The sequence below is a fragment of the Equus quagga genome, chromosome 15 (genome assembly GCF_021613505.1).
Source record: "Equus quagga isolate Etosha38 chromosome 15, UCLA_HA_Equagga_1.0, whole genome shotgun sequence".
Lineage (NCBI taxonomy): Eukaryota > Metazoa > Chordata > Mammalia > Perissodactyla > Equidae > Equus > Equus quagga.
Window position 1 is genome coordinate 92514590 of NC_060281.1, and position 24752 is coordinate 92539341.

The following is a 24752-nucleotide window of genomic DNA, read 5'->3' on the forward strand; positions in this document are numbered from 1 at the left end:
CACGGCTATCTCCTTGCAGTGGCTGGCACATGACAGGCACTCAAAAATGTCAGCTGAAGGAGTAAACTGGGGATGATGGACCGGTCATGTGAGTGTGCCTTCAGAGTGTGATTTTTCTGATGCTGGTTGGGCCTCCCCCAAATCACTTCAAGGCACCTGAAACTTTGTCTAAAGACACAAATCATTTATTTTGGTCTGAGAAGAAGGAAGAGGAAGGAGCGGCTTCAGGACCCCCTGCAGACACACAGCCCAGGGGTGGCCTATACTTGACTGCTAAAAGGACTCTAACCTTGGGACCCAGCTTCTAAGAACATCCCAGTGGCAGACAGACTGGTGGGGGCTGCAAAGAGCTTGGCAAGGAAGGAGGTTTCCTTTCCATCTGCCCTCTGGGGGTGCTGGCTGGCTGCAGCCAGACGGTGCTGAGTGGTGGGGAAGCCTGTTCTCAGCCCCACCACTGGTCCAGGCAGGAGCCAAAGTTTCCATCCACAGGCAGCTTTGGCTCCAGCGGCCTGTGAGGTCACCAGCAGCGGGCAAGGCCCCTGTGGGTGGGAACCGCAGTGTCACAGGGACACTTACACTACATGGCAGCTTTGTAGCAGGGCCATACCTTTGAAAAGGAGAGAACAAAGCAAACAGAGGTTGGGTATTGGAAGGAAATGGGGCCATCAAAGTAAACACAAGCAAAAATCCCAAATATATCTAGAGATAAAAAGCCAAAATTAAATTTAAAGTGAAAGTCAGTGTTTATGCAGTAGAGCCATTTGGAGAAAGTGACTCATTTTGTAAAGGAACAGATGTTCTCATTTGCATAGTCTCTGCAATCATGAAAGGACTTTACTCTGTCCTGTCTGCACGCATGTCCTGCAGCTGGTGGCACCTGACGTGTGACACTGAGGGAGCGTTTTCACGAGTTTAATCCCTGGTCCTGTATCTGTGGGTCTCCTGGTAGGAAAGCCTTCCCCCTTTAGTGATGAGGAGTCTGAGGCGGCCGTGTTCTGTCTGCTCTTCCCAGACGCCCCTGGGCCCAGCTGCTTTAGGAGTAGTAAATGTGGCAGAGGATTACGATCACTATCAAGAAGAATGCGCTGATATTGGCAACTTTTCTCCAGAAGGGCGTCTGTGACGTGTCACAACACTTTGTCCCTTCCCACTTGGCACTGTGTTCTGTCCCTTCAGATGTGGCACTGTGTTCTGTCCCTTCAGATGTGGCACTGTGTTCTGTCCCTTCAGATGTGACACTGTGTTTTGTGCCTCCAGATGTGGTGCCACGTTCCATCTTCTGCACGGCTGCCTCTTTGGGGGCCAGTTTGGGGCCAGGCTGCGGCTCCAGGCCACAGAACACATCCCAGGCCTTCCAGAGGCAGCTCTGCGCCTCCTTGAATACCTCTGGAACAAGGGAAGAGGCCAAGGTCAGGAGGCACAGGCCACAGCGGGGAGGACTTTCTAGGGGGTCACGTCTCAGCAGTGAGTCAAGCAGGGAGACTGAGAGACTTGCTCCTAATATGAACAGTCTCAGCCCCTGATGCGGAAAACCTACCCCACCCTCAGAGACCCGGGAGAGTGGGGTGAGGGACAAGGGGAGCGTGGCAGGGGCAGAGTGGGGGCTGCCTGGGGCCACGCTTGCCTTCCACCAGCAGAGCCTTCACCTAGGCCCAGATCCCCTCGATGGGGCGGGAGAGGTGTTGAGGGGGCCTCCACTGTCATAGAAGCAGGTCCTTCCTGGTGTGCCCCCAGTGTGCCCACGCTTCCTGTCACAGGCACATGGGTGAACACGGCTCTATAGGTTTAGGGCAAGTGGCTACTCCTCTGAATCTTCCCAGTTGCTCCTCTCCAGAGGATGGAAGAAACCCTCTGATTTCTGGAAGCAGACACTGCTCTCCTTGGCAACCTCTTGGGGAGTACCTTCTCCAGGCAGGTACCAGTCTCATGGCCTGGCCTAAAATACGACTCTCCGGGCCCTTGAAGGGGAATCACTGGTGTTTTCCAGGAGGCAAAGGAAGGAAGTCTAGGAATTATAGGAAAGTTTACGCTCATTTGTCTAGGCCAAATTGGTGAGAATGCCTAACTCTGGAGCTGACACATTGCTTCCGGGTCTGTCAGTACAGCTTGTGCTGGCTTCTCCTCAGGCCTGCTCAGGAGCAGGTCAGCACCATGGCCAGCTCCAGCACACCCACGTGGGCCCCAGCCTCTGCCTTGGAACGGTTCCCTCCTTGATGACAAGAGGAGCACATCTCAGTCCCAAAGTGAGCGGGCTCCCAGCACAGTGCGCTGTGATCAGTGTCTCATCCCATTGGGCACCCCCTACGCCAGCTGTGTCCTGAGGCTGAGGTGGCACCAGGGATGATGGAACACATCAGCCAGGGACAGAGGAGCCCCTGTTGCAAGAGGAGGGTGGCTGCAGCTGGAGGACCCCAAAGGCAGGGACACAGCTATCTGCAGGTGGTGCTGAGAAGTCCTGAGCAGTACACTCAGGCCCCATTCTCTCAGATAGCCATGTTGTCACACCATCATGCAGCTGCCAGGCCCAAAGAGGCTGCTGTATGTAAAAGGCAACTGATCATTTGACTACAGCCCAAGGGCTGTGTGATAGGTGGTGGGCAGGCCAGTGACCAAGAGTACACATTTTGGAGTCAGACTGCCTGCGTTCAAATCCCACCTCCACCACTGCCTGGTTATCTATGGAGCCCAGGGTAAGTTACTTAACTGTTTGCTGCCTCAGTTTCCTCATATCTAAAATGGGGATAACATTTGTACCTATCACACATGGGTATAAGTTCGACAGTGCCTGGCACATCCCAAATGGGCTATAAATGTTGGCCACTGTCACCATCATCATCCACCCACAACAGTGGAATAAGGAAGAAGAGGAATTTGGATGTGCCCTAAGAACAAGCACCTGGCACACTGTGGGCAGCCAGTTTACCAGCGCCCCCCTTACAGAAGAGAAACTCCCAGGAGCCCTGCATCCTCCAGGTGTGTGGGGCAGCTCTGCTTAGGAGAGGCTGCTCCCCTGCTCCACACCCGCCCCCGCAGAAGTCCAAGAAGCCCATTCCAACCCAGGGTCTCCTCTGCAGCTGTCAGGAGGGTGCCCCGGGGCCTCTTTGGGCTCTGAACTTCGCTGGCAGGAATGGAGCGGGGGCCCCAGAATGCTGCCTTCTCCCCAGGCAGGCCATTCCCTCCCTCCCCCAGACTCATAGCCTCCCCAGCACCCTCTGCCCAGACTCAGGACTAATCTCATTAGGCTTTTATCCCTGTCTGCGTCAGGGCCCCAAGAAGCTCAGGTCACCCTCCCCTGTGGCCCCAATACTCCCTTTCTGACCCCATCTCCTGAAACCCTTCCTCTAGGGCCTCAGGCCCCATAGAGTCCAAGCCTCTCCTGGAACATTCTCTCTCTTCTTGCTGGGACTGAAATCTAGTTGTCCCTGGACCTCTTTCCCCTGGTGCCCTCTTAGATAGGGCTGCTTCCTCCCTTCCCCCTTACAGACCATCTCCTGCCCCCCTTCTGAGAAATCCTCTCCTCTTGAATCCCTGTGTAAGGCCCCCCTCCCCCTTTCATGTGGCTCCACTTCACTCCACCAGGTTGCTCTGGTCGAGGCATGACATGATCTCTGTGTCGCGAAATCCCATGGTCAGTTCTCAGGCCCCATCTTTCTTCACCCATCAGCATTTATCTCAATGGATCACCCCTGCACCCCCAAAAGCTTCTAGGTCAGCAAACACTTCTGTTTTTCACCCCTTGGCTGGCTCCCCCGCCTCCCCCTGCACCCACCCTCCCGGGGCCAGCCTTGTCTCCTGCTGCTGTCTCTCACATAGATCTCTCCAGACCAGCCTGCTCCATGTGGATGTCCAAGAGGCATCTCAACCTCAACAAACCCCAAACATTCCTGAAGGCAGCTTAGGAAAAACGAAAGTCAGGGGCTCTGCCTGGAAGAGCATTTCTGGGAGTGGAGACGGTGGGGCAGGGGTGCTGGGGAGGCAGGACCCCTTCTGTGGGCTCTGGATCTTCCTTCTCACCTGGCTGTGCTTGGGGTGCGGGTCTCTTCCTTTGTGTCTCTGCATCCAGATCGACCCTTTTCTCTTGGCTGTTTCGTAAACTCCAACAAAGCCGGTGGAGCTGGGGGGAGAGCAGGGGCATGTCACCACCCAAGGCCCTGTCATGCAGGCCTATGGTACCGGGAAGCTGGGCACCAGGATCTTGATGGACTAAAAAAATATCTGGTGGTTAGCCTCCAATGAAAGACGCAAGGAACGGGTGACACTCGGGAACTCTGGATTTCAGTTGTGGCCGTGGCAAAGGTGACATAACCTGCCTGGGCCTCAGTGTCCTTCACCTGAAAAGCAAAGGGTAGGAGGCCACATGCTCAGGGCTCCTTCCAGCTCTGAGGGTCCAGGAACTTGTGCCCTTGGGTGGAAGAAGCTGCCCCTCACCCCTGGTCTGCTGCTTCTGCTGCAGGAGGAAGCCTCTCACCTGATGAGGACAGGGCAGCCCCAGGAGCTGCTTTCCTTCCAGAAGCCCCTACTGGCCGCCTGAGACGAGCAGTAACTCAGCCTAGGAGAGGCTTTATCTGGTTTGCCTGGCCCTCGCCCAGCTCAGTTGCCCAAGCTCAACAGGGCTTTTGACGATGCAGAAGGAGAACATTCCTTCCTTTTTGGACTGTGATTTTATTCTCTTCCTGAAAACATATATGGAAACTTTGGGGAGCAACAAAATCCAGCCAATTGCTGCTTTTTTTTTTTAAGGGTTAGGGTCAGCAGAGGCACAACTAAGTGAACATTTCCACCAAGTCTCTCCTGGAATAGACTTTAATCTCTTATACCAGCCTCAGTATATTTGAATCTCAGTGCCCTTCCCCTGCAACATACAGCAGGGATGTGGACAAGCGGGGCTGAGCCCCCTCCTCAGCCAGCCTCCTCCAAGACCCGCGCTGGCCCCACCTCTCAGACTACATGTTGGAACTAAAATTCTCTTGTGTTAACGACAGAGCTTGGATTTAGCCTCTCATTGCTTCCTGAGGATGCCACATGTATGCATTTGCCTTCCCGACTGCACTGTCATCGCCCTGTGGATGGCCGTGGTTCCTGTGCTGTCCCGCCTCCTCTGGGAGTGGTAAGCAGAGGGCCTGGCACACTGACACTGACCCATAAACACTGATTTCTCTCTTCATCTCCCCCTCCCACGTTCTCCAGAGCACCTGGCATACTGCTAGGCAAGTGGGAAATGCTGAACAAGTATCTGGCTAACTAAGAAGGGGGCAAAATCAAAAAGTTGAGAGTACGAGAAGAACAGAAAAGAACGCAGACAATCTAACTGACTAAGACCCTGAGCAAAAGGAAACTAAGTCCACCACCCCCAGCTTCTCAAGGTGCTGCGAGCAGGGAAGGCTCCCCGCTGTCACTGATGCAGGGGGATGTGTGGTGGGCGTGTACCTTCCAGACCACCCTGGCTGTCCTCCCAGCTGCTCTGTCCCTCTTCCAAGTGGGCTCTGTGCACGAGAGAGGAACGAATCAAACGGCAATTACTGAGCAGAAAGCATGGCCATAAGGAAAGCCCAAGGTTGAGCTGGGGACCCTGAGGCTGTCTTCCAGGTTTTCGGCTTTTACCTAGACCCCAGGCAAAGTTGCAAGAAAGGCCCATGGTCTCATAGACCCATCTCCCTCTGAGCTCCTCCCTCCACTTCAGATACCCAGGACCCTCCCTGCTGCTTTCCGCCTCTGCCAAGTCCCTGTCCTGCTAAGCCTACTGGCCATGCCAAAGTAGGTGACATGGTGGAGCCAGGTTGGAGCCCAGCCCCGCTACTTAGTAGTTTTGGTACCTTAGGCAAATGACTTGACTTCTTTGAGCCCAGGCTTTCTAATATCTCAACTGAGGCGACTGACACCTGCCTCCTGGCTGGTGGGAAATGCTGGGCAAGGAGAGGCTGAGAAGCATCCAGCCCCAGCAGGCCACAGGCAGCTGCCAGCATTAAAGTCCCCTCCTCCTTGCTGTTGGCTTAATTCTCTCTGGGTGGGTGGCAGCTGGGACTGCCCTGATAACATTAATTCATACTGAGGTAGTGATCTTAACACTTCCAAGGAAAATTTGCATTTTAAAAGTCACACTTCTCATTCTAAGTGAATACCTAATTGGTGGATTGTTGAAAATCTTTTTAGGGGGGGTCCTGTGGCCGAGTGGTTGAGTTTGCGTGCTCCGCTACTGTAGCCCAGGGTTTTCGCTGGTTCAGATCCTGGGCGCGGACATGGCACCACTCACCAGGCCACATTGAGGCGGTGTCCCACGTGCCACAACTAGAAAGACCTGCAACTAAAATATACAACTATGTACTGGGGGGATTTGGGGAGAAAAATCAGAAAGGGAAAAAAAAAGAAACAAGATTGGCAACAGTTGTTAGCTCAGGTGCCAATCTTTAAAAAAACAAACAAAAACAAAATCTTTTTAGTTTAGTTTTGTTTTTAAGGCAGGGCCCTTTCTGTGGCATTTGCCTATTTCTGACCACCCCCCACCTCCACCCCCGACTCCCTTTTCCAAAGAGAAGGCAGGAATGCACACTATTCTATTCTCCAAGGCCAGCAGAGCTGAGTCCTGCTCACGGGGCCACACTGGGCCTGCAGGCTGGCCCGAACCGCTAACAGCAGCACTTACGCGTTTATCTGGAGTCGGGTCTGTGAATGAGGAGATCGCCAGCATGGCGAGAAGGCTGACTGCGAACAGGCTTATGGCAAAATAGAGGTAGTGCAGGCTGCAGATGATCAGAGGGCACTTGTTGTTTGCTGGGCAGCTCCAGGTTCCGTAGATAAACTCCAATATCATTCGAAAGAAGCCAAGCAGAAGTCCCCCAGTCAGCCCCCAGAAGGCACCCTGCCAAAGGAGGAGCCTCGAGAGAGTCATTTGGAAGGAAGATGGGTGATGAGACAAACCATCTTCAGCCTCCCCTCCCTGACTAGTTGAGTTCTAAAGTGAAAAGTCATAAAAGGGCATCAGATACCTTGCGGAAGCAGTGTACGCACAGTGAGGAGATGAGACTTTTAGCTGAACAAAGACCTGAGAACTTACATTCTCTTAGGTTAATCAGAGAACTTAAGAAACACTGGAAACACTTTAAAGTTAGATAATGAATAGCCATCTCACATGTAAGGTGTCTAAAAAGACCTTGGTCTTCTCCACGGCTGTTAAGTGGCACGTCCATCTGCCTGGTTGCTCAGGTGGAAACCCCAGGAGTCATCCCTGGCTCCTCTCTTTCCATCCTGCCCTACCACCAACCCATCAGCAAATTGTGTTGGTTCTACCTCCAAAATGTACCTGGAATCCAACCCCTTGCCATCATCATTACGGCACCACCCTAACCCTGAACCGTCTTCTTCTCTCACACAGAGGTGGGCTCCCTCCCTGGTATCCTGCTTGCCCACTGTCCCCACAGAAGCCAGAGTGACAACTTCAAAGCATATACTGGAGAATGCCATGCCTCTGCTTAATTAAACTCTCCAATGGCTTCTCATGGTCCACATCAGAATCAATTCTCAACTCCGCTCTTCAGTTGACCCCTTTTGTCTGCCACTCTCTCCTTGGTCACTCCACTTCAGCCACTGCCTGCGACCTTCTTTCTGCATGTTAAACCTACCCACTTCACTCGTGGCTTAGGCCTTTGCACTTGCCCTGTTCTCTGCTTGGGTCTCTCCCTAGATCTTTTTATTTCTGGCTCATCCTTCAGGGTTTAGACTCAATGGCACTTTCTTAGGAGAAGTCTTCTCCCATGACCTTGGCTAATGTCCTTGTGTCCCCCACTGGCCCCAGCACCTGCCCTGCCACCCTCCATGATCTTTCTTTTTTTTTTTGTGAGGAAGATTGATCCTGAGCTTATATATGTTACCAATCTTCCTCTTTTTGCTTGAGGAAGACTGTTGCTGAGCTAACATCCATGCTAATCTTCCTCCATTTTGTATGTGAGATGCCACCACAGCACGGCTTGATGAGCAATGTGTAGGTCCACACCCAGGATCCAAACCTGCAAACCCTGGGCCACCAAAGCAGAGCACACAAACCTAACCACTATGCCACGGGCCAGCCCAAGACTGTCCCTTCTTTAATAGAGAGTAAGGACTGCATCTTGCCTCTGGAGCTGTATCTGGAGGCTGACTTAGGTGGGCATGGATGTCAGAAGAGACAGAGGATACAGTACGTGGGCAACATCTTGGATAAAAAGCTGAAAACAAAAGCCAAGTGGATGGTCCACGGGAGCCACTGATTGAAGGAGATGTGCAGACAGGGAAGATCTAGAAACAGATGGGCAGCAGAAGCCAGATGAGCAAGTCACCTGAAATAGGGTGGGAAAGAGGGCCTGGAGAAGTTCTCTAGGTGAAGGAGGTACCTGTAATATTCTTGTAACTGTGGACCAGGGGTTGAGGGAGAGGCACTGCCCAGATCCCCGTTTTCCTTGGTGGCAGGCCCCAATAATTCAAAGTTGGCGTTGTAGGTGGGAGGCAGGTTCTCCTGACTGCCTGCCCCTCTTGCCCATGCCCTTCCCAGGAGGGCAAAGAGAAGCAGCTCTGGCATCTCTGGAGGCCAGCCACTCTCCCCCATATTCTCAGTGCTAAATTGAGTGCTGGTGAGCTGGGCAGAGCAGGGAGCACCAGTAGTTTGGTCTAGAGGATTGAACACCTGAGAGGAGCCTGTAGGAAGCATCAGCCAGGTGAAGGAGGAAAAAGCTATTCCTGGCAAAGTGAATAGTCTATGTCAATGAAAGGAGGCCAAAGCAAGCAGGGGACAGTTAGGCAATCAGCACTTAGATTTCGGAGTGGCTGGGGCCCAGGGGCTGTGCATGTCGGGGCAGAGGCCAGATCACAGAGCACTTCAGTCACTGTGTTCAGGAACTTGTACAAGGCCCAACTACCCAGGGCTGATAGTGGAAACAAGTTAAGATATGATTCAAATAATAAATGAAAATATTCTGGCAAACTGTGCTTTCAAAGTCTTATGGATGAAATGACTGAACCATTCATTGGGAGTGATGAAATGATTGAACCATTCACTATTATTCAGTTTTAAGTGTGGCTGGAAGAGGTGGTCTTCCCTGCAGGGAAGGTGGAAGGAGCCTGTGACTGTACATCCCTCTGTGAGTATGAAATCTCAGAGCATGACACATCCATGTACAGAGGCAACAGAACAATACTTTCCTACAGCCAGTTACATGTCCCGGAGGATCATGCACACTGTGCATCATCTAAGATGCAAAACCATGCACTGGTAAGGTTGAAAGTGGGTTACCCTGCAAGGGAAGAAAGCAAATCAGAGCTCGCCTTTTCCCGGCATGCATAACGGGGAGCTTGGACCAAATCTGCCCAGGAGGAGACCATCTCTCAGAAAGCAAATGATGCAACAGTGTGAACTCTTGAAGCACGAGAGACTCTCGTGGGACAGCCCTTGCAAAGACAAATCTGCTGTGAAGGCGAGTCCTCACACTGTCTACACGATGGCCGTGCCAACACACGCCTACCTGCTCAGTGACTCTCTTGGAAAAGACGGCGAGCAGGAAGATGGCAGCAATGGGTGGTGTCAGGTAACTCATAACTGCTTGCATGTACTCAAAGAGTTCTTCACTGTGTGCTGTTTCCGTAACAGGGACCCAGGCAATGGTGACAACAAGTAAGATTATAACAAAAAATCTGTAAATGAAACCAACAGTCAATGCTGATTTGATGAGTCTTTTTTTTCCCTGCCAATAAAACATCTACAGACCATAAACTATAAACTCAATGATTGCTTATGTTAAATTCAGGTGTGCATTCATAGTAGGACCATAGGGCTACAGACAAAAATCCTTCAACTTCTAAACAAATAAAACTGAGTGTCCATTTGCTTGTCATTGGATCATGGGTGGATCATTTTTACCATATTTGGAGAGTATCTTTGGGGCAGTCATGCTTAACATATATAATACGTAGAAAATATTAATTTCTTGAGGGATAACACATTTTTTAAAATTTCAGACAGATTAGTATGGCATGTGAATTTAAAAATTTCAGTAATCAGAAACTTACTTTATTATCTAAGTCTTGCTGAAAATTTTAAGAAACTGAGTAAAGGCTCCAAATATCCATCACTTCGTTTTTTTGCTGAGGAAGATTTGCCCTGAGCTAACATCTGTGCCAATCTCCCTCTATTTTGTATGTGGGTCGCTGCCACAGCATGGCCACCAACAAGTTGTGTAGGTCCGTGCCTGGGAATTAAATCCAGGCTGCTGAAGCAGAATGTGCTAAATTCTAAACTAGGCCATGGTGCTGACCCCTCCCCTACTTTTTAAAAATAAAATACTTTTTAACGTGTATCCATATATAAAATTACACTTAGAAAAAATATCCCCCAAAGATGAATAAATCTTAGTTCTGTGTCAAGAACTTAAAAATTATAATTTTGAGAGAGTGAGTGTTTTAAGCTAGAAAGGACTAATTCTTTTTTTTTAAAGATTGGCACCTAACAACTGTTGCCAATCTTTTTTTTTCCCTGCTTTTTCTCCCCAAATCCCCCCAGTACAATCTAGAATTCTATATCCAGCAAAAATATCCTTCAACAATAAAGATGAAATAAAAACATTTTCTGATAAAAACTGAGAGAATCTGTCACCAGCAGACCTGCATTACAAGACATGCTGAAGAAAGTTCATCTGGGTGAAAGGAAATGACACAGATGGAAACTCAAACCTCAAAGAAGGAATGATGAGCACCAAAAAAGTAAAAACATACGGGTAAATATAAAATACTATATATATATTTTTTTTCTTATTTTAATTTCTTTAAAAAGGCAATTAACTACTTAAAGCGAAAAATTCTATCACTCTCACTGTATTGTGGGGTTCATAATGTATGCAGATGTAAAATATATGACAACCATAACACAAAAGATGGGAGGGGAAATGGCAGATACTGTTGGCTTCTCCCAAGAGCATGCTAAAAGATGCACAGATGATTGCACAACTCCTGAAGGATTTGGGGATTACAGAATATGAGCCAAAAGTTATAAATCACATGTTGGAGTCTGTATTCTGATATGTGACCACCATTCTAGATGATGCAAAAATTTATTTAAGTCACACTAAGAAAGCTACTGTGGAGGTGGAGTGGCAGTTGGCAATCCAGTGTCCCACTGACTGCTCTTCTCTTAGAAAAGCTGTATTGTTTTACCTTTCACACTCAGATATACAGTCCATGTGAAATAGATTTTTGTGTATGGTGTGAGGTAAGGGTCAATATTCTTTTCCCATGAGCAGCCAAATCACTCAGTACCATTTATTGAAAATCCTTTTTCCCTATCACTTTCCTGACTGCACTGCACTGTAATCTTGCCATAAATCAGGTGACTGTAGACCTGCGGGCCTTTTTCTGCATTCTGTTCCATTGATTTGTCTATACTCGTACCAAAACCACACTAAGTAGTATCCCTTCATAATAGACACTGGTGTCTGTTAGTATGGATCCTCCAGCTTTGCTCGTCTTCAAGAACTGCCTTGGCTATTCTTTGCTCTTCACATTTCTCTATTAGTTTTAGAACTGGTCTGTCATTTTTTACACACACAAAAAGCTACTACAATTCTGAATTGTAATCCAGAGTAATCCAGGATTACTCTGAATATGTAGAATAACATGGGCAGAACAAACATATTGTCAATACTCAATCTTCTAATTCATGGATATGGTATATTCCCGTACATACTTAGGTCTCAATTTCTCTCAACAGTGCTTTGTAGGGGCGGGCCCCTGGGTGTAGCAGTTAAGTTCAGCATGCTCCGCTTTGGTGGCCTGGGTTTGTGGGTTTGGATCCGGGGTGTGGACCTACACCACACGTCAGCCATGCTGTAGTGGCAACCCATACACAAAAAATAGAGGAACACTGGCACAGATGTTAGCTCTGGGTGAATCTTCCTCAAGCAAAAAAAAAAAAAGAGGAAGATTGGCAACAGATGTTAGCTCAGCATGAATCTTCCTCAGCAAAAAAAGAAAAAGAAAAAAACAATGCTTTGTAATTTTCTCACATCTTTTGTGAGATTTATTACTAGGTATTCATCATATGGTTCAATGACACTGTAAATGATAATGTGTAAAATATGATTAATTCTTGTATTCTGACCTTGTATCAGTCTTGTTAAATTCACTTTTAAATTTTAAGTTTGTCTACAAAGTCTTTTACAACAATTTCATTTCTTCTATTTCTATCTGTATGCCATTTGTTTCCTTTTCTCCTCTTACGCTCTGGGTGGGACCTCTAGTACAATGTTGAATAAAGGTGATAGTGGACATACATGTCTCGTTCCTGATCTCAGGGGAAAAGATTTTCATCTTCACAAAGTATGAGAAATCCTATAGGCTTTAAAATGTATATATATTTAAGAGTCAGAGTAATGGAGTTCCTCTGAATTCCCTAATTTGCTAAGATTACAAAAAATATAGATATCAAAAATTTTAAATGATTTTTATCTAGTGTGATGACTGTATGATTTTCTCCTGTTTCTACTTAATGTGGTCAAGTACATTGATTTTTGAATAAAACGCTATTCTTGCATTCCTGGAATAAACCCCCGATGGTCATGGTGTATAATTCTTTTTATATGTTGCTGGACCTGAGTTGCTAATATTTTGTTTAAAATTTCTGCATCTATGTTCATATCTGCATGGTATGTATTTTACCATGTTTTCTTTAAGCCTTTCTCAATCTTATTTTAGAAAAGATATCTCTCTTCAATAAAGTTGCAGGGTACAAACTCAACATACAAAAATCAATAGAGTTTCTATATACTAACAATGACTTATCTGAAAAAGAAATAAAGAAAATCCCACGTAAAACAGCATCAAAAACAATAAAATACTTATATACTAAACAGAAAGATATCCTGTGTTCATGGATTAGATGAATTAATATCGTTAAAATGTCCATACTACCCAAAGCCATCTATAGATGCAATGAAATCCTTATCCAATGTCCAATGACACCTTTTTTCTGTGAGGAAGACTGACCCTGAGCTAACATCAGCTGTCAATCTTCCTCTATTTTGTATGTGAGATGCCACCACAGCACAGCTTGATGAGCGGTGTGTAGGTCTGCACCTGGGATCTGAACCTATGAACCCTGGGCTGCCAAAGCAGAGTGCACAAACTTAACCACTATGCCACTGGGCCAGCCCTTCCAATGACACTTTTTACAGAAATAGAAAAAACAATCCTAAAATTTGTTTGCAACCATAAAAGGCTCCGAATAGCCAAAGCAACACTGAGAAGGAAGAACAAAGCTGGAGGCATCACACTTCCTGATTTCAAACTATATTACAAAGCTATAGTAATCAAAACAGCATGGTATTGGCATAAGAATAGACACATAGAGCAATGGAACAGAGTTGAGAGCTCAGAAATAAAGCCATTCATATACAGTCAACTAATACTTGAAAAGGGAGCCAAGAATATTCAATGCAGAAAAGAGAGTCTCTTCAATAAATGGTGCTGAGAAAACTGGATATTCATATTGAAAAGAATGAAACTAGACACCTATCTTATACCACTCACAAAAATTAACTTGAAATGGATTAAAGATTTAAACATAAGATGTGAAACCATAAAACTTCCAGAAGAAAACACACGGGATAAGACCTGACATTGGTCTTGGCAACAATGTTTTGGACATGACACCTAAAGCACAAGCAACAAAATAAAAAACAAACAAGTGAGACTATAGCAAATTAAAAAGCTTCTGCGCAGCAAAAGAAACAATCAACAAAATGGAAAGGCAACCTACCGAATGGGAGAAATATTTGCAAACCACACAGATGATAAGAGTTAATATTGAAAATATATAAGGAACTCATATAACTCAACAGCAAAAAATCAAATAATCCAATTAAAAACTGGGTGGGCCAGCCCCAGTGACCTAGTGGTTAAGTTCAAGCATGCTCTGCTTTGGCAGTCCTGGTTTGGTTCCCAGGCGTGGACCTACACTGCTCTGTTAGCAGCCATGCTGTGCTGGTGATCCACATACTAAAAAACAGGAAGATTGGCACGGATGTTAGTTCGGGGCAAATGTTCCTCAGGAAAAAAAAAAAAAGAAAAAAGAAGAAGATAGAGAAAAAGAAAAAAAAAAGGGCAAAGGACCTGATAGACATTTTTCCAAAGAAAACACTCAAATGTCTAACAAGTAAGTGAAAAGGTGCTCAACATCACTAATCATCAGGGAAATGCAAATCGAAACCACGAGGAATCACCTCACACCTGTCAGAGTGGCTGTCATCCAAAACACAGGAAGTAAGTGTAGTGAGGATGTGGACAAAACGGAAACCTTGTGCACTATTGGTGGGAATGTAAAGTGGTATGGTCACTATGGAAAATAGTGTGGAGCTCCCTCAAAAAATTGAAAATAGAAGTACTGTATGATCCAGCAATTCCACTTCTAGGTATACGTCCAGAGGAAACAAAACCACTATCTTGAAAGGATATCTGCAGCCCCATATTCATTGCAGCATTATTTACAGTAGCCAAGACATGGAAACAACCTAAGTGTGGATAAAGAACATGTGGTATATATACACAATGGAATATTATTCACCCAGGAAAACAGGAAATCCTACCATTTGTGATAACATAGGTGGACTTTGAGGGCATTATGCTAAGTAAAATAAGTTAGACAGAGAAAGACAAACACTGTATAATCTCACGTGTATTTGGAATCTAAGAAACTGAACCCATAGACACAGAGAACACATTGATGGTTGCCAGAGGTGGGGGTTGGAGGAATGCGCAAAATAGGTAAAGATGGTCAAAAGGTACAAACTTCCAGTTATAAGATAAATAAATCATGGAGATGTAAAGTACAGCATGGTGACTACAGTAACAATGCTATATTGTATATTTGAAAGTTGCTAAGAGAGTAAATCTTGAAAGTTCTCACATGAAAAAAATTTTATTATATAAGGTCATGGATGTTAATAAACTTGTGGTAATCATTTCACAATATATACATATATCAAATCATTATGTTGTACACTTTAAACTTATACAATGTTATATGTCAATTACTACTAAATAAAACTGGAAAAAAGGTGTCTATTCTAAGCAGCATATAGTTGGCTTAAAAATACTCTGATAATCTTAACCTTTTTTTTCTTAGTATATTTTTTAATTGAAATATATCTGACACATAACACTGTGCAAATTTAAGGTGTACAACATGCTAACTTGATGCATTTGTGGACTGTGACATGATGCCACTGCAGTGACAATTACACCTCTATCTTGTCACATCATCACTCAGGTATTTAGTCCACTGACAGTCCATGAAATTACTGATATATTTGGGTTTACATGTGTCATCCTAGTATTTGTTTTCTATTTAATCCACCTTTTACATTCTTTTAATCCTTTTGACTTCTTTGGGGCTAATCAAATATTTTATTAGTTATTCCATATTTTCCTTCTATTAATTTGTTATTTGAAGATTCCTGAATTATTCTTTTATTGCTTAGTCTAGAGACTGCATGCATCTTTGTTATGTCATAGTCCGGAACAAGCTTGACTTTTACCACATCCCAAATAATTCTAGAACCTGAGAGTAAGTTCCATTTAGCCTCTTCTCATCTTCTCCTTATTGTCATATATTTTGCTTTTATATGTTAAAAGTCCTATGAACATTTTTTTCTTATTGATGTTTTCGACAGTCAATATTCATTTACAGTTACCCTTTCTGGTATGCTTCATTCTTCTCTGAAGTTCAGTTCTCCTGTCTGGGTTGCCTTCCTTCAGCCTGAAGAACCTCCTTTGGCATTCCTTATAGTGAAAGTCTAATGTAATAAATGCTCTCAACTTGCATTTATCTGAAAATATATTTATTTCACCTTCATTTTGGAGAATATTTTTTTTAAAGATTTTATTTTTCCTTTTTCTCCCCAAAGCTCCCCAGTACATAGTTGTATATTCTTCGTTGAGGGTCCTTCTAGTTGTGGCATGTGGGACGCTGCCTCAGCATGGTTTGATGAGCAGTGCCATGTCCGTGCCCAGGATTCGAACCAATGAAACACTGCAGCGGAGCACGCGAACTTAACCACTCAACCACGGGGCCAGCCCCTGGAGAATATTTTTGATGGGTATTGAATTCTAGGTTGGCAGTTCTTTTTCTAGTACTTGAACTTGTCATTCCTTTGTCTTCTGCCTTTTGTAGTTTCTGTTGAAATTCTGCTGTCAGTCTCTTTGCTGTTCCTCTGAAGGTAATGTGAATCATTCTCCTCTGGCTGCTCTAAAGATTTTCTCTTTATCTTCAATTTTCAGCAGTTTCACTAGAACGTAGTGTACGTATGGTTTCTTTTGTATTTATCCTGCTTGCAACTCGTGGAACTTTTTGAATCTCTAGATAGTTGTCCAGGTATTTGGAAAATTCTTGGCCATTATCTTTTCAAAATTACTTCTACCCAATTTGCTCTTCTCCTTCTGTGATTCCAATTACATATATATTATTATTCTGATTGTATTCCATGTGTATCTTCCTTTTTTCTGTGTATTTCAATTTGGATATTGTTGATCGATCCATTTCCAATCCACTGTGTCTTCTGCCAAATCCAATCAGTTGTTAACCCATCCATTGAGTGTCCAATTTTAGATAATTATTTTTCGATTCTAGAAAATTATATGTATTTATATATTTATATATTTATAAATTCTAATTCTCTGGTGAACTTCTCAATATTTTCATCTATTTTATACACTTTTCCCTCTATTTTCTTGTACATATTAATAATCATGGTTAAAGTCCCTGTCTGCTAACTTCACCTGTGGGTCTACTTTTTATATATCATAAATTTTACTTATATATTATATACATTTTTACACATATATATTAGTATAAATACAGTAGTGATGGGGACATGCTTGCCCTGTGTCTTTCTAGTTTCTTCATTAAGCACGATGGAGGCTTTCAGGGTGCTATAGATATATTTTATCATGTAGAAAGGTGCCCATTTTACCAAATACCTTTTCATCATCCGTGAACAGACACAAATGATTTCTCTCTTTTGATCTATTAATATGGTGAGTTATATTATTACATTTCCTAATATTGAACCATCTTTATATTTCTGGAAGATAATTACAGTTGGTAACGGGATATCATTCTTTTAATATATTATTGGATTTGTGTCTAATATTTTATTTACAACTTTTGCAGTGGTATTTAAAAGTGAAATATGTCTTTAGTTTTAATTTTTTCCTGTGCTATATTTGTTAAGTTTTAGCATCAATATCTTGAGCTTCATAAAATGAATGTCTTCCTCTTTTCCCCCATGTTCTATAACAATTTAAATAAAACTGGAATCTGTTACTTAAAATTTCTCAGTGGGCTTTTAAACCATCGAATGCCAATGAAATTGTAAAGGCAAACTCAAATGCACGGGTTAGACACAAAATAGATGAGCAACATGCACACTGATGTGAGATAAAGCAAGTATTTCAGACATAATGTGGGCCAACTTAAATATGTGTGGTTGGATGTGGTCAAGGGGCAGCCCATGTGAAACCCTACGCAATAAAGACAGGGACCACGTTTTACACACATTTGTATCCCCCACCCTATGCCTTGCATAGTACCATGTGGCATCACAGTTAACAGCATGCCCCTGAGATGGACAAGTTCTCTTACTTAAGATGTGACCTCAGGTTGATCAATCTCTTTGTGACTTTATCCCCATTTGTACAATGAGAATAAGAGTAAAACTTTTTAAAGGTTGTCATGAGGACTAAATGAGATAATGTATGTAAATTTCCTCACAAGGACTAGTTTGGGGGGTACATTAAACTATGCTCATTTTTCTTCTTTTGCTGAGGAAGATTCGCCCTGAGCTAACATCTGTGCCCATCCGCCTGTATTTTCTATGTGGGTTGCCACCACAGCATGGCCACTGATGAGTGGTATAGGTCTGCAACTGGGAACTGAACCTGGGCTGCCAAAGCAGAGCCTCCAAACTTAACCACTAGGCTATGGGGCTGATTCCAAACTACGTTCATTTTTATCATTGTGATTACTAATTTTTTCCCAAACAGAAGCAATTTTCTTTGTGATTATAAAAACAATACATCTTCACTACAAAACTGCAGCAAAACAAACAAACAGTAACCACCATACTGTGTATAAACAGGATAATTCTCCAATAGTATTAGAAGGCTAACTTTTTCACATTATACTATATTGTGGGCCTCATTTCACTGAGAGTGGCAGGAATTAAAGTGATTAGAGGAATCCTTTACCTGCCTGTCACCATGAGCTCCTTTTCAGTGGCCATGGGCCGTATTCGGGTATAGATGTCCATGGTGAACAGGGTGTTGGCAGAGTTGAAAATAGAGGTCAAGGAGGACATGAGAGAGGCCGATATTGCGGACAGCATCAAGCCGCGTACACCTGGAAGAGAAGGGACATTCCCTGGGCCTCCAGCTCTCCGGTCACACCAGGAGGTGCCTTAGGCCTCCTAAGGAACTTTGCCACATGCTAAATTTTCCCCTACAAAACATACAAATTTTATTTGGAATGGAACTCCATCTGAGATAGATGAATGCATTATATTTGTCCTTGCTTTGTGACGAGACTTACTGGTTTCCTGCTGTGTCTTTATATAATAATAGGAGCTAAGATCTCTTGAGTGGTTACTTTGTGCCAGAACGGTTCAGCACTAGCCTGCACGACCCTCCCTGCAGCCCTGTGGGAGGGACACCATTGCCACCCCCTCTGACAGAGGAGGAGCCAGAGGCTCAGAGAAGGTTCCAACTGTAGGCAAGTCATGTGGCTCCCTGTGCCTCAGTGTTCTCATTTGTAGGTAGGCATAAAAGTAGCTGCGACATAGGGCTGTTGCTAAGCCTAAGATGAATTAAGTACATGGGTTGAGGCGATGCCCAATGCAGAGCACTGAACAAATGTTAGCTATAAACATAACAATCTAGTAATATTACCCAAAAGGCCATCCTGTGGCAGGGATTCTGCTCGGTCGGGAGATTTCTATGTGTTGTTGGGAGAGCCTGAGGTTACGTACCCAGGGCCTGAACTGGAGCCCAGTCCTGCAAGGTTCCCACTGTATTCAGTGGGCTGCTCGGGCCAGGCAAAGACTGGAGTCCTTGGATTTGCCTTCCTTCAGGTGTCCCACAGCCCGCTCTCACTCATGGAATTGGGGAACTGGGTGCTCTAAGATGGGCTCAGCTGGGGAATTCGGACAACTTCCTTCTCGAATTTGGACAGCTTCCTTTCTGAACTGTGAGATGGTCAGTATTTCTCTCCATCAGATTCCATCTATACTGTATGTAATGGAAATGTCTCAGCTTTTCCAGCCTAATGATCTCCAGAGCTGATATGGAATTGTTTTTTAACTGTACTGCTTGGCCATTTCCATGGGATTTGGGGAAGCAGGTGAGGGGAATGCACAGGCTCACTGTCATCTGGCAATGAACGTCATCTCACTGTTGGTGAACTGCCAGTCCCCTTGCCCATCCCACTGGACGTGAGCTCATTGAGAGCAAAATTAGGTCTTGTTTGTCTGTGTATTCTCACGGCTAAGAACAATGTCCAGCACAGCCTGGAGGCCATCTGCAGAATGAAGGAGCAAACACTCAAGCTAAGCAGGGGGGAAAGGAATAATGCAAATCATGCACACAGGTGGTGCTTCTGAGAGCATGTGTGTGAGGAATGAAGAGGGAGGGGTCTGGATCCTTCCCTCAGGGCAGCAAGCCTCCGTCTACATCACTAACATCCTCCCACCCACAGCCTGCCTTCTATCCAGAACCACGGGCTGACTGGTGGAGTAGACAAGCCACCCCTAGGCCCCTCACTCCCAGCCATCCACTTACAGCCTGTGGGCACGGGCTCCAAGGGGGACAGAGATCTTGGGGTTTCTGTGGCCCTCGAAGGCAGGGTCTATTTCTTACCATCGGGCAGCAGCTCTACCACCAGCACTGGGTAGGCGATGGGGCTACAGTCAGTTCTGGTGCCACAGTGCTTCTTACATTCTGAAGGTACAACACATGCCACTTGATCTGCAAAGAGATGAGTCACACCAACACGCTGGCCTGAGAGCTCTAAAATCTGAGCTTAGGGAAAGGGAAGCAAATTAGGAATCGCATGTGGATGTCACACATTCTACTGGTGACTGCTCCAATTCATGATCCTACATCCATAATCCTTCAGGAGTGTGGGGTGAAGGTAATGGCTACGAGTTAGGCACTGAGGAGTCAAATGAATTGGTGCTTCTACTAATTCACTGCTTGACCCAAAGCAAGTCCCCTGACCTCGACATGATCCCAGCTAGGTGTCAGGAAAGCAGATGGATTCTTCATCCACATACTAACGTATGAGTAACTCATAACTTTACTCCTTTAGCCTGATAGAGGTGTTATTTCAGAGTATTTGGGAAGAAATTTTGGACTAAGAGAAGTAAAGGGACTGAATGTGACATGCCCTTCAAAGCCTACAAAGCTATAAGAGATATAAAGTTACCATATGAGGAGCAAACCCAAAAGCAATGAATCAACATAGACTAGATGGAGGCAGAATATTGTGCAGGTTTATGGGTAGAGGGAGCTATTTTACTGGGGACAGGTATGTCGCTTCAGAAGTGGTTACCAAACATCTAGAGCAAGAATGTAAAAACTCTGAGTGAGGGGCCAGCCCTGTGGCATAGTGGTTAAGTTGGCATGCTCCACTTTGGTGGCCCGGGGTTTGCCGGTTCAGATTCCTGGTGTGGACCCACACGCAGCTCATCAAGCCATGCTGTGGTGGCATCCCACATACAAAGTAGAGGAAGATTGGCACAGATGTTAGCTCAGCGACAATCCTCCTCAAACAAAAAGAGGGAGACTGGCAACAGATGTTAGCTCAGAGCCACTCTTCCTCTCACACACACACACACACCAATAAAACTCAAGGGGGTGGCAGCGCCGAACATTCCTTTTCATCTGCCCACTATCCTGCCCCCCACCCCCCGCCATCCCCACCACCATGCACAGTCTTAATCAGTGTGGTTTGGGAGAGGCCAGAGAGCCAGGCCTGGCCATTCTGGAAATTCCTTCCCCTTGGCCACAACCACTGGTCCCTATCACTCAAGTGAGTTCACTAAGATTCATCTAAGATTTTTTATGGAACTACTGGGAAAGGAATCACTCTTTCTGGGGGGGTTGTTGAGCTGGCAGTACAGAGGCCTGGTTTTGCTGGTGACCATCTTGCCACAAGATGGCCTGAGGATGACACCAGCACAGAAGATAAAGGAGCTAAAAGTGCATGTCATTTTCAACCAAGAACCCCAACTAATACAGTGGCCTACCCAGAAGACCAGATTCAGAGAATCACATCTTGACAGTGTCTGGCCCCAGCTCTGGCCAGGAGAGCGACTCAGAAGCTAGGGCCAGAATCATCTGGGTTACTAGAAAAGCATAGTCTTCTAGGAACATGGGCAGGGGCCAAGCTTTTGTGATAAACAGCTTTCTGGCTTTATATACCTGGCACGTGTAAATGGATCTGAGTCTGGCCACTTCTGAGGACTAGGGACAAGTGGTTCCAGGCCCTTCTCCACCTGTGCAGTCTGTCAATTCTATTCCCCTCTTGGTCAGAAGGCCGGAGGGAGTTTGGGTTCGCGAGGCCCACCCCAGCTAGGGGGAACAGCTATTCCCCACTCTTCTTCCCCCTCCCTCTAGAGTCCAAGATACAAGATATTCTGCCCAGTCTTCTTTCTCAGTGAGCAGGGCAGTCCATACTGTGGAGTGGAGGTGGGGAGGCACGGCTGGGAAGCCCAAGGGACTGAGTCCTAGAAAGTACAGGGGCCTATTTTCTGTTCAACGAGGGGGCACCACCTATAAGACCCAAAAAAGTGTCACTTGACAGTTGAAGACCAAATCTGAGAATGTTGAAAGAAAGCACTCCTCTGTTGAAACTGGAAAGGAATTAGGATTAAAAAAAAGAGGCACGTCTCAGGGGCAGACTGAGGATGAGTCAGGGTTAGAGATGTCGACTGCGTACGTTACTTAGCAATAAAAAGTGTTCTACTTCTGTGTGGCCTTGTCAAAGCACGGTAGCAGAAGACCCCTGTGGAAGCCGCCTGCTTTGCCCCAGAGGCTGCACCTATCAAAGTACGTGCTCCATAAAGCTTTAATGAATAAACAAACCCAGTGCCCTGAGAGACAGTACAGCAAGTAAAACTAGGTTGAAATGGGGAGGAGATACATTCACAGAGTCATGATAGTTCATTAAGGGAAACAGGGCTGTCTTAATAGTATTTAATAGAACGTGGGCCTCAGTGTCAGACCCACTTCGGGAGTTGCAGTGAGCTCCCCCTCTGATGTGCCTCCTCTGTTAAGGCCACAAAACCCCACCTTTTGGGCTGTGAGAGCATCTGTCAGCTCAGCATAGCGCCTTGCACACAAGTGTGCCTCCCATGATGATGCCTGCGAGGCCAGGGGAGCCACTGAACCTTCCCGCAGAGTGTGGCTCAGTGCCCCACAGAGACTGAGCCGTGGCTGGGAGGAGCATCCATCAGCTCTTTCCTGCCTGCACTTCTCTCTGGAATTTCTCTCCTGCCACCTATATCCACAGTCTCTGCCAGACTTCTGCTCAGCTATATACCTAATCCAGACCTGCTGGCTCGCAAGAAAGCAGTCTGGGCACCTCAACACTGGTACACTGTGGGAGACCTGATAACCCCCAAAACTCTCTTGATCTCTAAGAGAGGAGAAGTTGATCAGCGTGAACACAGCAGAATCAAGAATTTACCTGGGTACAAGATGCGGCTGATCATTCCCGGCATCACTATGCTGAACATGGGCAGCAACTTCAGGTACCCACAAAAGAGGCAGCCACCTTTCACATGAGACATGTTCTTTCCTGCTAGGCACCGCTGGACAAAAATCTGCCAAGGAAACACAGGTGGTAGGTGGGGTGGTGGCTTTATCACAGTTATCAAGCCTGGGCCTCCTTGGCACAGATGCGACAACTGTGACCTGCTGCAGTGGCAGGCTGTGCCCTCTGGCAGGTTTTTGCTAAGCTGCTCACTTCAACCATCCAGGCATCTCCGGGCACCCAGGGCCAGAGGAGACGTGTATGGCCACTGAGCAGGTTTTGCTCAGTGCATAGCTGCTGGAGGGGACAGGGATGGCACACATGACCTTGGCCTCATTGCTAGCACTGCACACCAATCACAGCGGCGCAGTGCTCACAAGCTTTCCCCTGGCAAGGACGAGACTCCCTCCTAGAGGCCACAGACGGTCTCTGGGGGGCAGAAGGAAGAGGGCCTGTGACACCAAAGCAAAGGTGGGCCCTTGGCAGTAAATGAATGTTTAGAACTACGACCAACTTCATTCACGTAAATTGAAATGAACTAGTATAGACCTTAAAAATGCAAAAATCTCCTAGGAGATGTTTCATGACCCATTTCATGGTGCTACTGCCATAAGAGACAGCGTGCACTCAGACCGAATAGAACGGTACTGCTTGCAGGTGGAGAAGCACTTAAGAAAGATCATAAAGACATGGTCCAGCGCCTCAAAACAATGTAGTCTTATGTAGACACTAAAATTACGTGCTTGAAGAACATGTAAATCATGTGAAAAAATGCTCACAGTGTGATGGTAACTAAAAGGCAGAGGATACAACAATAGCGTATATGCTGTGGCTCTATAGCCAGAAAAAAGCCCACAGGGATAAACCAACAGAAAACAGTGGTTAATCCTGGGGTGGGGGAATCTACAGGCAGGATTTTCATTTTCATCTTTACCTTTTCTTTGTTTTCCAAATGTACTGTTTTAATAACAGGAGGAAGAACCCAGAAGGGTCCTGCCTCAGGCAACAGGCACTGCTTCTCGGGAGGTCTGGCATCCTGCTGCTGGCCTCCCAGTGTATGCAGGCCTCCGCTGAGCGCGCCAGGCAGCCAGGCTGCAGGCCCTGGTCTCTGCTGAGCCCCATGCACAGAAGAGACCGTCTCTCAGGGAGGGCAGCAGCAGCAGGGCAAGGGCAGAAACATGACTCTTACTCGGAGGAAAGGGTGATGAGAAGGATGTTATCACTCCCTGTAGAAAGTCCTAAGCACTTCTGTGTATTGTTGTATACTCCACAGAGGCAGGAGGGAAGGACTATTATTTAAAAATGGTGGTTGGCCAAGGGTTAATAATTGGTCTTGTGCCAGTTTGCCTCTTTTTAATTAAAATTTTTCCTTAAATCATTTTCTTTACTAGTTAGGAAGTTACATATTTGACTTCTATGCTTTTAATAGCTACCCTTAAAGTGTCAGCATGGATACAACTTCAAGTGTAACACAAACCTATCTCCCCACCCTTATGGCCCGTATATTTAACTTCAAACTGTGGTCTAATATTTCAGTTTTGTCCTGTTTTTCACTTCCTGCATTTGTAATTATTATTATTTTTCAGCCAGCACTTTAGATTTGCTCATGTGAGTGTCAACATCTTTGCTAACTAGTCCTCCTTGGTCTTTAGTACTTCCTCTTCCTTTTTTTTTTTTTTTGAGGAAGATTAGTCCTAAGCTAACATCTGCTGCCAATCCTCCTCTTTTTTGCTGAGGAAGACTGGCCCTGAGCTAACATCCGTGACCACCTTCCTCTATTTTATATGTGGGATGCCTGCCACAGCATGGCTTGACAAGTGGTGCGTAGGTCCACACCCGGGATCTGAACCAGTGAATCCTGGGCTGCCAAAGTGGAACGTGTGAACTTAACTGCTGTGCCACTGGGCTGGCCCCAGTACTTCCTTTTTCTTTA

General features: G+C 45.8%; 1 protein-coding gene across 1 annotated transcript in view; it reads right to left on the bottom strand.

The window, feature by feature from the left end:
- Positions 1-1033: 1033 nt before the first annotated feature.
- LOC124227226 (sodium/glucose cotransporter 1-like) overlaps positions 1034-24752 on the bottom strand; it is a 57926-nt gene continuing 34207 nt past the window's right edge. The window contains exons 7-13 of the mRNA XM_046641071.1: positions 22754-22889; positions 19921-20028; positions 18259-18409; positions 9489-9657; positions 6641-6856; positions 4015-4114; positions 1034-1386 (exon numbers count right to left, since the gene is read on the bottom strand). Of these exons, the coding sequence (XP_046497027.1) occupies positions 1034-1386; positions 4015-4114; positions 6641-6856; positions 9489-9657; positions 18259-18409; positions 19921-20028; positions 22754-22889 (1233 nt within the window). The remainder of the gene's footprint in view (positions 1387-4014; positions 4115-6640; positions 6857-9488; positions 9658-18258; positions 18410-19920; positions 20029-22753; positions 22890-24752) is intronic.